The sequence below is a fragment of the Planococcus citri genome, chromosome 3, assembly GCF_950023065.1.
Source record: "Planococcus citri chromosome 3, ihPlaCitr1.1, whole genome shotgun sequence".
Lineage (NCBI taxonomy): Eukaryota > Metazoa > Arthropoda > Insecta > Hemiptera > Pseudococcidae > Planococcus > Planococcus citri.
The window spans coordinates 26,392,435-26,409,239 of record NC_088679.1 but is presented as its reverse complement, the minus strand read 5'-3'; the positions used below and the strand labels follow the sequence as shown (position 1 = coordinate 26,409,239).

The following is a 16,805-nucleotide window of genomic DNA, read 5'->3' as shown; positions in this document are numbered from 1 at the left end:
ATAAAAATTTGTTCATTTTTTGAATCTTTTCGAATTTTGATTCATGATCAAGTTTTTGGCTCAAAATTCTTCTGAAATTCTCGAAAAAAGTTTTGATATGTGCAAGGGTGGATCAATAAGTAAGTTTCCCTCTCCCATAGATTGGGAACCACTGGACCAAAATGGCTGAAACATTGATAGGTTGTGCCCTCGTGCATCTAAATCACTACCAAATCGCACTTGAAATTCGGTATAAAATTCATAATTCATTATTTCAATCCATCTACATAAACGCTAAATCATCAAGATATTTTAATTTACTCAATCATTGTTGAATTTGACTGTATACAGATACAGAATATTCGTCCCGAAAAACCCATGTCCATCCCGCAACCAGCAATGTCAATTCAGCATCAGTCATTATGGAAAAACACCAACACCCGCGGCCGCAGCCTTTTGTTCTACTAACTTATTCAAAAACCAAGATAATCTTCTGTCGTGAAATCTAAATGATCAGTCTTCCAACAAGTAATCTGATACCATTTCCATGGCGTGCGAAAATACCGAACAATTAAACCACCCAAGTAAGTATTTTTTGTGCGATAATTACGGATGATGATTATATTTTAATACTGGTAATTAAACACGCGTAAACATTAGTACATTTATACGAGAAATAAATCCGTTTCAGGTACGCGGTATTCCTTTCCTATACTGGCTATATTCGAGCTTTTGTGTATCATCCGCAATTTAAATCACCACTAGAGCTATATAATTTAGCATTATAAACATAATACCGACCTAGGTAATTCAAGATACCTAGGTAGGCATATCCAACAATGATTTCCCTTCCCATGCGTAGAGAAGCAGATATTTACCACTCGTGCCGGCGCTATCTTAGCGTTTCATTCATTGTTTCATTAGCGCCTGTAGCTGTTTACACCTTAGGTATTTACGAACTTGTAATGTGTCAATTAGATTACTAGGTGCACCGGTTTTTTCAAAATGTGATTCGAGGATCGAAATGTAAACCTAAGTTACTGCCTAGTTCATCATTCGTTTATACGCGATGTACTTATGTGTTCGAAATTTTGAAAATTTACTTGCGTGCTCGAGATTTAATTACGTTCAAGTGTCATGCGGCGGATGCGATTTGAGAATAATCGATACGTGAGAGCGTATCGAGATTTTTTTACGTGTAATTTGTTATTTATTTGTGCCATATTTTGTAATGTGTTTGTTGAGAATTTCGCGGCCAGCCGGCCTCATATTGTCTTCATTATGGTCGACGATGCAGTAAGTACTACTTAATACCTATATCAGTGTGTTTCTTATTTGAATGGTGAAAATTTTTTTTCGCTCCCCCCCCCCAACATGACCTCAGGTGAGAATATAATACCCTGAAAATTTCAGCCCCCTAGGTGAAAAAAAAGTCGTGCTGATGGGCCCCCCAATTTTCCCATAAATATGAAAAAATCGAAATATCAGGCAAAATTTTCAAAATTGTGAACTTTCTAGTTCTAACAACTCAGTTAAGTCCCTACTTACGTAAAATCAACCGATATAACAATTTTAGCCCCCTATCTCCACCTAAGACTAAACAGTGGATTAGAGGGGAGAGCTCATATTTATGCCTAGGTACATACTATGGTGAAAAAATATTTAATGACGCCCTAAATATTGTTGTCGGGTTTCACGAGAAAAACTTTTTTTTTTTTTTGGGTGTTTGTAATTACTTGATTATTACACCCGTCGTCGTCTGAGATTTAAATCGAGTTGGTAAGGTCAAGTTTTTTAATTAAGTCTAAGAATTTTTCAATTTCGGAGGGGTCGTCTGGTATGAATAGGGATCTTTCATCTATTTGTAGGGATAGTCTGTGCTGATGTAAGAAGGGACAGTGAAATAGTAAGTGTTGGACAGATATAAGTTCTGACAGGCAGAACTGACATGTGGGTTTTGGGGCCTTTTCATAGAGGTGATTGTGTGTGATTTTTGTGTGGCCAATTCTCAATCTGGTTATAATGATTTCTTCAAGTCTGTTCAAGTGGGAGAGGTTTTTCCAAGGATGGACTGATTTTCTATGTTGAAAGAGCTTGTTTGTGGTTTGGAGGGACCAAAAGTTTTGCCATTTCTTAAGTGTGCTTTGGGTGAAAATAGATTTTAGGTCGTCAGCTGTGATAAATATAAGGGGAGAAAGGGTGGTGGCAGATTTTGCATTAATATCTACAATTTCATTTCCTAAGATTCCAACGTGGCTGGGTACATACATAAACTGTATGAAGAAGTTTGAATTTTGTAAGTGAAATAGAGTTTTATGAATGTTTTGAATTAGAAGGTGATCGGAAAAAATATTTTTGATAGCAGTTAGTGAGCTGAGGGAATCACTTTGAATTAAGAAGGACTTATTTTCTGATTCATAAGTGAATATATCACAGAGACAGTGGAAAATAGCTGTGATTCGGCAGTGTAGATTGAAGAACAGTTATGGATTTTAAAATTTGAAATTCGATCATTTATAGAGTAGGCATATCCTGTGTGAAGTGTTGGTATTTTTGATCCATCTGTAAAGCAAAGATTGAATTTTTTGTATTCTGATAACAGTTCAAGATAGTTCTGTTTTATTACTAATGGAGAGTGGCTATTTTTTGAGTAGTTAATAAGCTGTAGATTGACTTGAGGAGGCTTTAAAAGCCAAGGGGGGTATAATATTGGTTTTTGGATGAGAGTTTTAGGATTGATTTGAAGATCATTCAACATTGTGATGAAATTAGAAATGGGTCCTTCTGGTCAAAATGTTGGAGGTTTGGTGACGAGAAAAACTTCTTCAATCATGTTAGTAAAAATGAGTCGTGCTAGGGAGCACGCCTCTTCCCCCCTCCCCATCTCAAAATATAAAAGAAATCAGAAAAATCGAAATTTTTACTTTTTTTCACATCATAATCCTTAGATTTGGTCCATTTTCATTAGAAATACTGTTAAATATTTTATGACCTGTCTACATGATGAAAAGGTGGAACTTGTCTATGTCTCCTTTCCCAGAAAATGAAAAAAGATGAATATTATTACATTTTGTTCTTCCATATTCTAATCCTCGGATTTTGTTTATCTTCATCAGAAAAGCACTACCTATGTCAGACTTTTAAAAACTTGTAGAAAAAGGACAAATTTCTGAATTTTGACTTTGAGAAACATTGAAGTGGACGTTTCGTAATAAAATTAACTCACGTCAAATTTTCACAGAAGACTTATTGACGTTCTGATATTTTTTAATGCAAGACTTGAAAACTTAGAAAAAATCGTCGAGAATCTCTATCAATAAGATTTAATTTTCAAGTTTAAAGCAAAAAAAAAAAAAACATATCCATGACCTGGAACTACCTTTGCAGTGGAGACTTCACCTCCATTCCAAAAAAAAAATCAACTTTGTGGATCTCTATCATCTATGTAGGTGGTGAGCATTGTAGAGGGGACTGAGAAAAAGTTTTTCTGGAAAAAAGAATTATCTAGAAGCATTCTGCACAGAGATGAAAAATTTTCACCTAATTACGAGTACCTATAGACATCAAATTGTCATCTTTCTCGATATTCTTCAATTTTGGGGGTCTCATAAAAATAGACCACCATCATTTGGAGGACAAAAGGGTGTTTTTCTTGAAAAAGTGGTTATCTAAAAATACTCTGCTCAGAAATGAAACATTATCAACAAAATATTTGTATAGATATGAATTTTTCATTTTTTTGTTGTTGATTTTTTTCAACTTTGAGAGGGGCTTTAAAGGTAACCAGCATGATTTGGGAGACCGGGGGGGGGGGGGGTTCTTGAAAAAGGTGCTTATTCAGAAAGATTCTGCACATAAATAAAAAATGTTGAAACAATTTCTACAGACATCAATTCATAATATTTTTTTTATTTTTCCCTTTGAGGGACTCCATGCAAGAGATCCAAAATCATGTGGGGGTCCAACAATGGTTTTTTCTTGAAAAAAGGGGTTATGTGGAACAATTCTAATGTGGAAATGAGATATTTTCATCAAATTTTCCATAACTTTGATCAATGTATTATTTTCATTTTTTGTGATTTTTTCAACTTTGAGGGGCTCCTTACTAGGGGGCCAATATGGTCTGAAGGGCTGGGGAAATTTTTTTCTTAAAAAGAGGATTATTTAGAACTATTCTGGCGCAGAAACAAAAAATTTTCATGAATAGAACGTTTTTTGATTTTTTCCCCACTTGGGGGGGGGGCTACCAGCACCACTTTTTTACAGATAAGGAAAAAATAAAATATAGGGAATTATTTTCTCACCTGAGGTCATGTTGGGGGGGGGGAGCTACAAAATTCCAACTTTTCAAAATAAGGAACACCCTAACCTATATTTTTATCTAAGTATCTATTGATGAATTTTATGATTTCTACGATGTTGGATTTTTTTTCAGGGTTGGAATGACTTCAGTTTTCATGGTTCAGATCAAATAATAACCCCAAATATAGACGCTTTAGCATATAATGGATTAATTTTAAATAATTTATACACGCAGCCAGTATGTACGCCATCAAGAGCAGCTCTAATGACAGGAAAATATCCCATACATTTAGGTAAATTACTCGTTATCACTTCTTATATGTACCTAGAAATTACTTGCAAAGAGCTTTCGACTGCAAAAGTGCATTCTCTACACATATCGAGCAAATTGCATCAGCGCCGAGATGAAAATTAGACAATTTTTTATTGTCTCCCTTTCATGCTTGTAAATCTCTAACGACCGGTTTCCTACACGGATAATCATTATTTCAGAGCGTTACTTCGGTTAAATTTGAATTTCATATAAAAGAATCGCATTTTAAAATGGCAATCCTTCAACGTGAACGGATTAAAATTCTTTGAACGGCGATCATCGTCTCGTTTTAATTGTTAAATAATAGTCTCTCTAGGCGAAAGATAATCATCGCTTTCGGTGGGCGACAGATTCAGGAGACGGAAAAAATTAACGGTCATTATTGTCAACCTAAATATTATTTGCGACATTTAATCATTAGACGAATCAGTCATGCTTGCAGTTTGAAATAGTATACAGGTAAGTACATTTAACTCGCCGGTATCTTTTCTGGAAATGAAAATTCAGATTTTTATACGCGTATTTGTTGTCTGCGTTTTGTACCTACCTATACGAGACTCTTACGTAAGAAAATTCGCTAGGTACATTTCCAGCGACTTTTATTTACATGGTGTAGTTAATTCGAATAATAAACTGCACGGTTTTTGCGGATTAAAAATTTGAGATGTATAATTTCGAAAAAATAGGTATGGTTCGATCGTGTTTGAATAGTAAATTATTAGACAGTGATTCTAGTTTTCTTATTCCGATTGAAAATATAGGTAACCGCATTTCCAACAAATCAAGGTTAAAATTATTTCATTTCAATACTCCATGTTCTATTAGGTATCCAATGATTTGGAAACTAATTAAATAGGTGCCTAAGTACTCGATACTTAACCTATAGGTATGCGAAGAAAGTGTTGCCAAATTTTTCATTTTTGTGTCAATTTTTTTCGCAACTCAACATTTTCATTAACTACGATTAATGAAAGTACTATGGAAGTTTAGTACAAAATTAGGTATTTTCCATTTCTAGGTATGCAAGGTGCTCCAATACTAGCCGCAGAACCAGTAGGATTACCACTAACAGAACGAACAATGGCAGATTATCTTCGAGATCTTGGTTACACAACCAGAGCAGTTGGGAAATGGCATTTAGGATTTTATCGCCGAGAGTATACTCCCAGATTCCGAGGATTCAATAGTTTTTTCGGATATTACGGCGGTTTCATCGGATACTACGATCATATTTTACAAGACGTGGTAAGTCGAAGTCGTATCCATAAAAAAAACACGTGTTCAATACTTTCGCTAGCACGTGTTTCATTGTACAAATAACGGCGCTCGTGTAGCGGTGTAGATAATTATTAACAATAGTTACCCAGTGTCAGAAATATTATACGATACCTATTTAATAATTTGCACGTAAATAGTACGAAAACATCGGTGATTTTGCTGGATACGATTTAAGGAGAGATGAAGCGTCGGCTTGGCAAGAAGCAGAAGGTGTCTACGCTACCGATTTGTTCACCAACGAAGCTGTCAATATAATCAACAACCATAATGCCGAAGAACCTTTGTTTTTGTATTTCGCTCATTTAGCAGCTCATGCTGGAAATACTGGTAAACTGTTGGAAGCGCCGGAAGACGAGATTAGGAAATTTCAACATATTATTGATCCGAATCGACGAACTTATGCTGGTATATTTATACGATATTTTATAACGTTTAGGCCATTATAGCCATAGCATAGGTGTCTCTTTCTTCTTTCATTTATACTCTGTACCATTTTTTTTTTTTCGAAATCGAAATTCCTTGGGTCAGAATTTAGTTCACTTCTATCGTTTATATTAAATATCGATTTGTCTTATGGATTATAAATATTTACGCACCTACCTACCACTTTTTTTGTTTTTCCCAGCGATGATTTCAAAAATAGACGAAAGTGTTGGCGACTTGGTCGAAGCTTTGGAAAATAAAAAAATGCTGAAAGATACAATTATCGTATTCATGTCTGATAATGGAGCACCCAGCGTACGAAATGGCACACCCACTACAAGGGAGTTCCCGAATTGGGGTTCCAATTTCCCATTCAGAGGAGTAAGTTGAACTGATGTTATCAAACTTTGCAAAACGAATATTTACAAACTTGGAAAAATCTGAAACCAAAAACTAAAAAAAAATCCAAAAACTTGAAAAACTCTGTAAAAAGGAAGTATGGCGAATTTGCCCCCGAGAGCTTTAGGGTTGATATTTGCATGGAAGATGGGTACCATCGAGCACTTTCTCTCAGGAAAGTTTCAGACCCCCAGACCCCCCCCCGGTTCTTGAGAAACCCCATTTTTTCTGAAATTACAATTTAAAACATTTTCTCAGCCCCATGCGAACTGATTTCTTCAATTTTTTGATTGGGCTTCATATTCGTGTTGGGGGTGTTTGATTCACGTGAATACGACACCAATATTATGAAAATACATACATAACTCAACTTTCAATAAATAGTGAAAATTGAGTTGGGGGCAGAGGCACTGGAGGGGCGTGGATGAGGGTAGCATAAAATTGAACTTCATTTTCGTGTTCGGGGTGTTTAATTCATATGAAAACGACACCAATATTATAAAAATAGCTCAACTTGTAGTATAGTAAAAATTGAGGTGGCGGCTGAGGCACTGGAGGGGGGTGTGGTTGAGGGAAGTGTAAAATTGGACGTCATTGATATTCGTGTTGGGGGGTTCGATTCACATGAAAACGACACCAATATTATGAAAATTGCTCAACTTTTAATAATATGTAGTAAAAATTGAGGTGGGGGCAAAGGCACTGGAGGGGTGTGGTTTAGGGTAGCGTAAAATTGGACGTCATACTCGTGTTCGGGGGGCTCGATTCATTCGGAAACTATACCTGGTTTACCAAAAACAATAATTTACACCATATTCCATTTTTACCCCCTCTGTATAAGTTTTTTCAATTTTTGACCACGACTCACCTCAATTTTTTTTTTGAAAAAAAAATATGTTTTTTATGGGTCAAAAACACACTTAAAAATGCTATTCCCATTTGTGAGCCGAATCATGGCCATCGCTAAAACAGGTAAACTAAGCTAAAAACCGCCATTTTGAGGTGGAAATATGGGGAGAGGGGGGGGGGTGAAAATTTCTGTGAAGGATACCTCTTATGAATGTTTACAACATACCAAAAAATTGAAAAAAATCTGTTCACATGGGGCTGAGAATTTTTTATTATTGTAATTTCAGAAAGGGAGGTTTCTCAAAAACGGGAGGGGGTCTGGGGGTCTGAAACTTTGCTGAGGGAAGATGCTCGATAGTACCCACCTTTCATGGAAATATCAACCCTGAAGCTCTCGGGGGCAAATTCGCCATACTTATTCAGTTATCCACCTACAGCCTTTGGAAACTTTTTAAAAAATCCAAAAAATTAACGAATTGGAAACTTGAAGAATTTAAAATGTGACAAAATAAATCAAAAAAAAGAATACTTATAAAATTCAAGAATTTGAAAAGATTTCGCAAGTTTAGGAACACCTAAAAAAAAAGTCAAAAACTATAAAAACATACAAAAAATTAACGAAAATCAAAAAATTGAAAAGAAATATCTGAAAATTTGGATGGAGGCTCATGAAAAAACTGGAAGTTGCAAAATCTAAAACTCAAAAATTGCGAGAAAAAAATGAAAAATTCAAGTATTTTTGAAAATCTAAAAGTTGCATAGAAAACTCTGAAAGTTTAAATACCTATACACTAAAAAAACTGTGAACTTGGAAAAACATTGCAAAACTTGAAAGTATCTAAAAACCCTCAACAAGTTCAAAAAACATCCAAATTTTTCAAAAACTCGCAAGACTCGGGGAAAATCTTTCAATTTTTTTCTAGTTGTGAATTTCTTTACATTTGTAGAGTTTTCAAGACACTTAACAATTCATAATTTTGTGTTTAATTTTCAAGTTTTCTAAAATATTTTCGAATTTTTTCAAGTTTTTCAGGTTTCTAAGATTTTAAATTTTGATACTTTTTTCGTGAGTGTTTTTTTTTTGAAATATTTCCGAGTTGCCATATTTTTTAAGTAGGTAGGTAGTAGGTACCTATTCAACTTTTTTCATTTTCATTTTTTTTTCAACTTTTAAGTATTTTTCAACCTTTTTTTGGTACCTAGTTTTTGTAAGTTTTTCAGATTTTTTGAAAATTTTTTCATTTTTTTTGTTCCTACGTTTTTAGATTTTTTATCTGGGTTTTTACCCAGACTATTTCAAGTTTCAAGTATTTACTTGGGTATATGTTGAATTTTTTTTGAAACAAAAATGTTTCCAAAAAATTCTTTCCAGTTATTTGAAATTTTTTACCAAGTTATTTTGAAGCTTTTCCTTTTCATAAATGTTTAGTTTTTCAAAAGTAAGCGTTTCAACTTTCTTTTTCTCAAGTTTTTCACTTCTCGAATTTTAGATTTTGTAACTTTTTAAAAATAAGTTTCTTGTTTTTGGACTTTTTCGAATTTTTGTCTAGATTTTTTAAACAAATATTCGGGTCTTCACTCAAATTTCAAGTTTTTCAATTTTTCAAGCTTTGAATTTCAATTCTTTTTTCTCTAGGCTTTTATTGAAAATATTTTTTGCCAAGGTGTTAAATTTTGCAAGTTTTCAACTGTTTTCAACGTTGTTTTTTTCTAATTTTTAAAAGATTTGTCAATTTTTTTTTTCATTTTCAACTTTTTCAAAATTTCTAGATTTTTTTAGAGTTTTTTTCCAGACTATTTTCATGCATTTTGATGTTTTAAAGTTTTCTGGAAAGAAACACAAGTTTTTTCAAAGACTGTTTCCAGTTGATAGTTTTTGAACAATATTGTCTAATCGATGTAGGTAAGGTATTATTCATGTTCTAATGTTGCGTATTATTTTCTTCAAGACTAAAGGAACACTGTGGGAAGGAGGAGTACGAAGTCCTAGTTTTATATGGTCAGCAGCTCTGCAACAAAACCCACGAGTATCCACAAACTTGATGCATGTCAGCGATTGGTTACCTACTTTGTATGCAGCAGCAGGTAATGAAATTTTCCAAGTAAAAACATGGATGTACATACAAATGATGGTGGAAATTACATCTGTGAACATCGCGTTGTTTAGGAGGAAATCCTCTAGATTTACCCAACAATTTAGACGGAGTCAATCACTGGTTTACATTAACATTGAATCTGCCCTCTCGTCCTAGATCAACAGTTCTGATCAATATAGACGAAAGAAATCGTAACGCTGCGACTCGCGTTGAAAATTGGAAATTAATAATCGGTAAGTAGGTATTCGTATATGTGAGGGCGCATACGGAAAGGGACCTACCGACCAAAAAAAAAAAAAAAAAAAGTTCTCTGAAATTGTTGTAGAAACCCTTTACAGAGTTCCTACAACAATTTCAGAGAACTTTTTTTTTTTTTTTTTTTTTGGTCGGTAGGTCCCTTTCCGTATGCGCCCTCACATATGTAGAACTTGAAAAAAAAAAACCACTCGAATAATTTCCAAATAATGAAGAAGCCAATTCATCTAACTCTTTCAGGAACCACTCTAAATGGCCAATTTGACGGATACTACGGCGACTCTTGGGATATTTTCGACGGATACCGGACAACGTACAATATAACCGCGGTTATCGGTAGCAAAAGTGGAAAAGCTGTATCCGGCATAGCTAACGAATTATTTCTACCGGTGGCCAACGAAATCGACATGCAAAATAGAAGATCTCAAGCTACGATAAGATGCGATTCGGCATCTCTGTGGCCGACAGGAACTACCGGCAATGTGTTATCGTGTCAAGTTACTCCTTGTTTGTTTAACATAGATAACGATCCTTGCGAAAGAAACAACGTAGCCAGACAGTTTCCTTCCATAACGACGCAACTTTACGATATACTGAAATTTCACAGGTTATCCTTGGTACCGCAAATTAACCAAGCTGTGGATGCGTTCAGCGCTAATCCCAAGCTATTCAATAGTACCTGGTCTACGTGGAGAACTTAATTCGTAATTGATGATTTTTTTTCTCACAGTGTCTTCTGAGCCGAGTTCCTATGTAATTTTAAAAATTAAAATTTTTTCCGAGTGTTTGAATCAATATACGATTAAGGTACATACTTGAAAGTACAATAAAATTATACTAGAGTCGAGTGATAATATTCACTATTCAAGATCATCTCAATTCCGAAGTAATTTTCGGGTCTGTTGTCTTTACTGACTACCGTCAAAACACTTCGAAAATTTTACGAGCGAGTTCTACGCAGTGCAAGTAAGAGTACCTTCACATAATTTTCAAATTTACCGTGAGTTGTTTATTTTTGAAAATTATACACGCCTTTCTCTGTTTTTTTTTTAATTTTTTTTTTTTTATATACTCTCGTAGGTACTGTCTACATACACGGTAATGGTAATCCTCCGTCTGAACTCACCAAGGGGAGTACGTACTTTTAAAATTTGATGATTGAGAAATGGAACTTTTAAAATTTGATTTTGTTGAATTTAAAACTTGAAAATGGAGAATATTCGTATGTACTCCTCTTGGTGAGAACAGACGGAAGATTACCATTACCGTGTATGTATGTAGACACTAGAAAGTACCTACGAGAGTATATATATGTATAAAAAAAAAATAGATAGCATACTTGCATTGTGTAGAATCGCTCGTCAAAATTTCGAAGTGTTTTGACGGTAGTCAGTAAAGACAACAGACCCGTAATTTTCAGTATTTGTCAACAGGGTCATTCCACGTCAATTGGACCAAGAAGTGGTAGGGGGGTTCGGCGATTTTTTTGAAATTTTTCCTGCGGAAAGACCTTCCGAAGGGATGACCAATGGCGCGAATCGCAGCCCTCTAGCCCATTTTTAAAGGCAACCAGGGGGTGTCAAAGTTTTCAGTGAACCTAAAATATCATCCATTTCAGCAGTGGACTACTCGATAACCGCGAAACATACCAAACTGGAGCATTTTCCCATAGTTAAGGGTTTTGAAAGGCTTTTTGGTGATATTAAAGCTCTTTAATACAAGTATGGAAATAGATTATGCTCTCAAGAAAGTCTTAGCATTTTACGTATGTATTATGTACTGCGCATGGCAGGTTGGTGTCGTCACGCGGTGGAGGTGGGTGGAGCAACCAATGGGGTGCAACGTTGTACGTGAACAGCTGATTTGATGCTTGCTCGCGCACTGCGCAGTACGTAAAACTTACGTAAAATCCTATGACTTTCTTAAGAGTATAATCTATTTCCATACTTGTATTAAAGAGCTTTAGGTGATATCATAAAAATCAGTGTTACCACTTTTATTCGTACAAAAAATTAGCTCAAAAAGTTTCGAAACGTAGTTTTCATATCGTTCCGACTCTCAAAAATTCTGAAAAAAATATATTATGGGCAACTTTTCATGTTGAACAACATATTGAAAAATTGGGATGGTAACATGTTGCAAAGTTGATTTTAAAAAAATTGAAGTTTGCGAAAAAATGCGATTTTTTGATTTAAAACATGATAAAAAGTTTTGATAGGTGAAGTTGACCCATTTGACCCCTATTTTTACGTATCTGCTGAAAAAGTTGAAAAACCCCTTTCACTCGATGAAATGAACTCCTCGCAAAAAAATAAAAATTCGGAAAGATTCAAAAAATTAACGAATTTTTATTTTTTTGTTGTGAGTGTACACTTGTACAGTGGTGTGAAAATTGTTAGACTAGCACAATTTTTTGCTACTACATAAATAGATTTTTGCAGTTTTATCGGGAAAATACGTACTATTTAATGAAATAAACTCATTTTGAATTTTTTATATTATATCATTGACCACAAGGAACACTTTTTTTTTGGTTTGGAAGCATTCATCTTCTTCATAAAAAAATTTTCGAATTGTAAAATGAAATTTCACCAATTAGGAGAAAATCAGTTTTTCAGTAATAAATAATTATAAATTTCCAAAATCTGGGAGTAGGTAATTAAACATGGATTCCGATTAAATGGGCATCTATGGACTGTTTTTGGCTCCGACACCGCCTACCTCAAGTGACTCGGGGTACTTGAGTCGTATTGATGATCCTCCAGTAATAAACAGACTCTACATGAACGTATTATATATGCCTGAGGGCAATGTAAGCGATAAGGAAAATATTGTACCGATCAGCGCAAATCCGTCTGAACTTACAAACGCGTGAGTAGTTGATAAATAAATTCAATCATTCGTGTTTGTGAATCTGATTATTTAATTAATGACCTCAGCCGATGCTAACTGGCCATTGGTTTTCAATATGAAGCAGTATTTTCGAAAATGCGCCATCATTCATACTGGAATTTGGAAATACTTACAGAAAAGTGAAAAAAACATGTTTTTCTATTGCTGATTTCTCAATTTCAACCAAAATTCAATAAATGGGACATCAAAATGACCGGAATTCAGTTGCGGATCTTCTCCCATTAACTGAATTTTGCTATCATCTCATTTTGCTCTCGCGAAATTCGCAAAAGAATCTTGAAAAATGAGATTTAAAAAATGCACAAAAAACGACATTTTTCGAGCTATTTCTGCTCGTGGAAGGAAAACGTGAATGCCAATCGTTTCACTCTAACTGCCATTCGATTCCTCATAAAATTTACCTTCGGAATCAACTCCTGAATAAAAATTATTCCTGCATTTTCATCGATATGCGACTCATTTTACACCACCGAATTGGCGAACGATCCAAGGCGAAATATACGTAGCTGCTTGAGTCTATGATAAATTTTCTTTCATCACGAGCGGATCTAAGCGCATCTACTCCTCTGAGGAGCCACCAATCTGAGACGAGTTGGTTGTTATCATATCACTCGAGTGATTTTGTACATTATATATTTTGCCTCCAATTTATTACAATTTTCACTACGAAAGTAGTGAGTTCAATTTCTGCATAGATCCTCTTTTTCTTACTTGTTTCAAATGCTCTGAACAAATATCTGCTAAGCTAGTAGCCACCTTCAAGAACTTCAACAAGAAAAAATCGAAGATATGCAACAAAAAAAACTTTGAAACGTTTGCAACCAAGAAACCAAAGCTGTACGAGTACTTCAAGGGATTTGAGAAGTTCTTAGTCCAGTCCTAGTATGTGTAATGATACAGATGTCGAAGTCAAGACTGAAAGAGGTACCTGAACCTAATTTCTAATTTTAATATACCTTTACCTACCTACTTACTGAATTTCTCATGTTTTTTATTTTTTATATCTATTCGTAATTGTATTTTCGTATTGTTAATTGTTAATTGTTACTTGTTAGCATTGATTATTATTTTTCATTATCATTTGGCAGGTAATTGATATTTGGTACCCAGTGGCCAGTGCCGAATTTGTTGTTTTTCTTTCTTTATGAAGTTTCAATTTAAAATGTAATTTTAAAAATATTGATTTTTTTCAAAAGTATTTTTTGTTTTATTTGACTAATAAACTGTTATTTTGATGGGTTACATTTTTTTATGGTGTTAGGGAGAGGGAGGATGTTTTGAACAGTTGCTGGTTTGACGAGTTGGTTTGCTTTTTTTTTGACGGGGTTTTTGACAACATTTATCAGATACCAACTTGTGTGATAAAAATATTTCAGCTTTTGTTTTGAAGTGCTGTTTTTGGAAAAAATTTTCATCTCACATTTTGAGCTCCTGAAAAATAACCGTGAAGGATTTCATCTAGAGCCCGAGTAAAATAAAATTTCTGATTCCTTCTCGTCAATAATCACTAATCACCTTTTCGTGAAAAGCTGATACTTTTTTCCTACACCTACAGCCAGTTGTAGTAGAAATGTCATAGTGGGGATGTTTTGGACACTGCGATAAATTCGTGTTAATGATAAACCAAAATCATAAGAAACGGGCTGAAGTTTCCAGTAAAATGTTCTTATGTTGATTATGTCAAGTAATAAATATCTGTTTTAATGTCTTCGGACTTTGATTTTGGTGTTTTTTTACCCATTTTCAAATTTTAACAAGTTTTTTGAGGGGTCGATATTAGGGTCACTTTTTTGTGGTAAATGACCAATTTTCATTATTTGTAAAAACATTCTTAATACTTTATATTCAGGTATTCAGTAATAAAAATATTTATTTTAACACCTTTAGACTTTGATTCCGGTGTATTTTTACCCATTTTTAACACGTTTTTTTAGAAGGTCAATATTTGGGTCACTTTTTTTTTTGTTGAATTTTTGAACTTTTTCGGAAAATGTAAAGAAAAGATGGTAAATGAAAATGTTGGGTCTTAGGGCTTTGGGATGTTGAAGTAGACATGTCAAGCTATCGTTTAAGCCATCACTGACATTTCCAGCTCAATTTGGCTCCGAGAAATTCAAAAAATAAACTAGGGGGTCGATAATTGGTATCCTTATCTACCCTTAAATTTGACCCCCTTCGTGATAGTACGTAGATGACTTCGGAAATGGTTTTCCATGCATTTTTTGTTTCTCTTTGAAGAAGGATACAGCTACGTACTTGGATTAAATTATTCGAAAAAGTGAAAAATGATGCAAATATTGGTCAAATTAACACAGAAGTGTTAGGTCGGATGACGACCCCGCGTTCTTTAATGCCTGGGTCAGTGTCATGGGTCCAGTGAAAAATCACCTCCTGCGTGCCTGGCATGTTGACCAGAGTTGGAGACACAATATATAGAGTGAAGTGTATAATGACAAGGACCATTCAACTGGTGAAAAGTCATTAGTGTACAAAACTCTGAAGATATTGCATCATGAACCAGATGAAAACAAGTTCAAGTCAATGGCTCAGTCATTTCTTTATGAGTTGAATTATGACGAAGATACTTAAGAATTTGGATCATATTTCAAAGACAACTACATGAATCAAATGTCCGACGGGCATCGAAATAAATTTATCTTTTGTTGCTGAACCTTAATTTGTTTATTATAAGGACGTTCTTTTTATTAAATTTATTAAATTCTCGTTTTATAGTGGACGGAAATTGAACAACATTATTTGGAACATCGGAACTTGGAAAAAATCAAGTTACAGGGCAAAGTGATAAGAAGTATTAACAGTGCAGGGGGCGATCCGCTCGTGAAATGATACAATAACCCCCTTCCATGCTGCTGACTAACACTTCTACATGTAGGTACCTAATTATTTAAACTGGATGAAGGCTACGCATTCACTTTCTAAACAGAAAAAAGTAAATAATGTTAAAGGTAAAAATCAACGATACTTCCCAAATACTTTTCACGATAAAAAAGCTATCAAAAGAAAAATGCAATTTGACCCCAGACAACGTACAAAATTTTACTGAAATGTGATTTTTTCGAAATTTTAAAAACCGAATATGATCACGATGATTGGCATTATAACTTAGGCATTGTATTTTGGTAACCACTACATTTCGCACGATTATTAACATTCTCCACACCACGTTCACTCGTTCAGTCACGCCAAAGAGACGCGGAGAAAATCGAGAAACCAGTTACAAGAAATGATTCTTCGAAGACTGTTCATTTCGCTGATCGGTGTTTGTATTGTGATCCGAGTTAACGCTTCGATAAAGCGATGTTTTTCGTGTAGATCTCGCGGCGAATTGGGAAGCTGCAAAGATAAATTCAAATTTTACAATGCTAGTCAACTAGATACGGAAACTGGAGTCGAAGCTGTACCTTGCGCTTCAGGATGGTGTGGAAAAGTCATCGAAACCAGAGATCACGACTTGAAGGCTGAAGAATACGGAGTAGCTACTCAAAGAATGTGCTTACAAAGATCGCCCTCTGACAATGAAGAAAGATGCGACGATACAATATGGAGTCATAAGAAAGTTTTCATGTGTTTTTGTCAAGGCGATTTGTGTAATGATGGTATTGCGATTAGATCATCGTCGTTGATTTTCATTGTCACTTTACCTGTGTTATTGTGCTGGGTTTGTAAACTTATTTAGCTCAATTACAGTTCCTCTTTTATAAAATGTGTGTGTTTTTGTCCTCAAATATCAACAAGGTGTAAAGGTGTAAAAATGTGTTTCTATCACCATGAAATAGTACCTGGAATTGCTATTCAAACCTCGCATTCTCAATTCCCACTCGTGAATCATGATCAGTCACTTTCACATACTCGTAAACCATTGATTGGGCAATATTGTACACATTTAATACAAAAAAACATACACATAGGGGTCATTCCACGTCAATTGGACCAAGAAGTGATAGGGGGGTTCGGGAATTTTTTTGAAATTTTTCCTG

At 34.6% G+C, this 16,805-nt stretch overlaps 3 protein-coding genes across 11 annotated transcripts in view; 2 read left to right on the top strand and 1 right to left on the bottom strand.

Moving 5' to 3' along the window:
- The window catches only part of LOC135841990 (collagen alpha chain CG42342), a 434,760-nt gene that overhangs the window by 100,882 nt on the left and 317,073 nt on the right, over positions 1-16,805 (bottom strand). The gene's annotated exons all lie outside the window — the stretch shown is intronic.
- On the top strand, positions 804-10,689 carry LOC135839689 (arylsulfatase B-like). Its single transcript, XM_065355826.1, has 8 exons — positions 804-1,275; positions 4,415-4,574; positions 5,613-5,839; positions 6,010-6,277; positions 6,498-6,676; positions 9,493-9,628; positions 9,711-9,872; positions 10,135-10,689. Exons 1-8 carry the CDS (start codon positions 1,117-1,119, stop codon positions 10,593-10,595), a joined length of 1,752 nt encoding a protein of 583 aa, XP_065211898.1. The 5' UTR covers positions 804-1,116; the 3' UTR covers positions 10,596-10,689.
- On the top strand, positions 16,009-16,531 carry LOC135839690 (UPAR/Ly6 domain-containing protein rtv-like). The gene has a single exon (XM_065355827.1). The coding sequence runs from the start codon at positions 16,052-16,054 to the stop codon at positions 16,502-16,504; it is 453 nt and encodes a 150-aa protein (XP_065211899.1). The 5' UTR covers positions 16,009-16,051; the 3' UTR covers positions 16,505-16,531.

Excerpts from the sequence above, each read along its gene's own strand:
- LOC135839689 (XM_065355826.1), top strand. The coding sequence starts at position 1,117 with ATGCGGCGGATGCGATTTGAGAATAATCGATACGTGAGAGCGTATCGA. Across the intron at positions 9,629-9,710 it reads TACTTTGTATGCAGCAGCAG|GAGGAAATCCTCTAGATTTA; the intron begins GTAATGAAATTT and ends CGCGTTGTTTAG. Across the intron at positions 9,873-10,134 it reads AAATTGGAAATTAATAATCG|GAACCACTCTAAATGGCCAA; the intron begins GTAAGTAGGTAT and ends TAACTCTTTCAG.
- LOC135839690 (XM_065355827.1), top strand. The coding sequence starts at position 16,052 with ATGATTCTTCGAAGACTGTTCATTTCGCTGATCGGTGTTTGTATTGTG.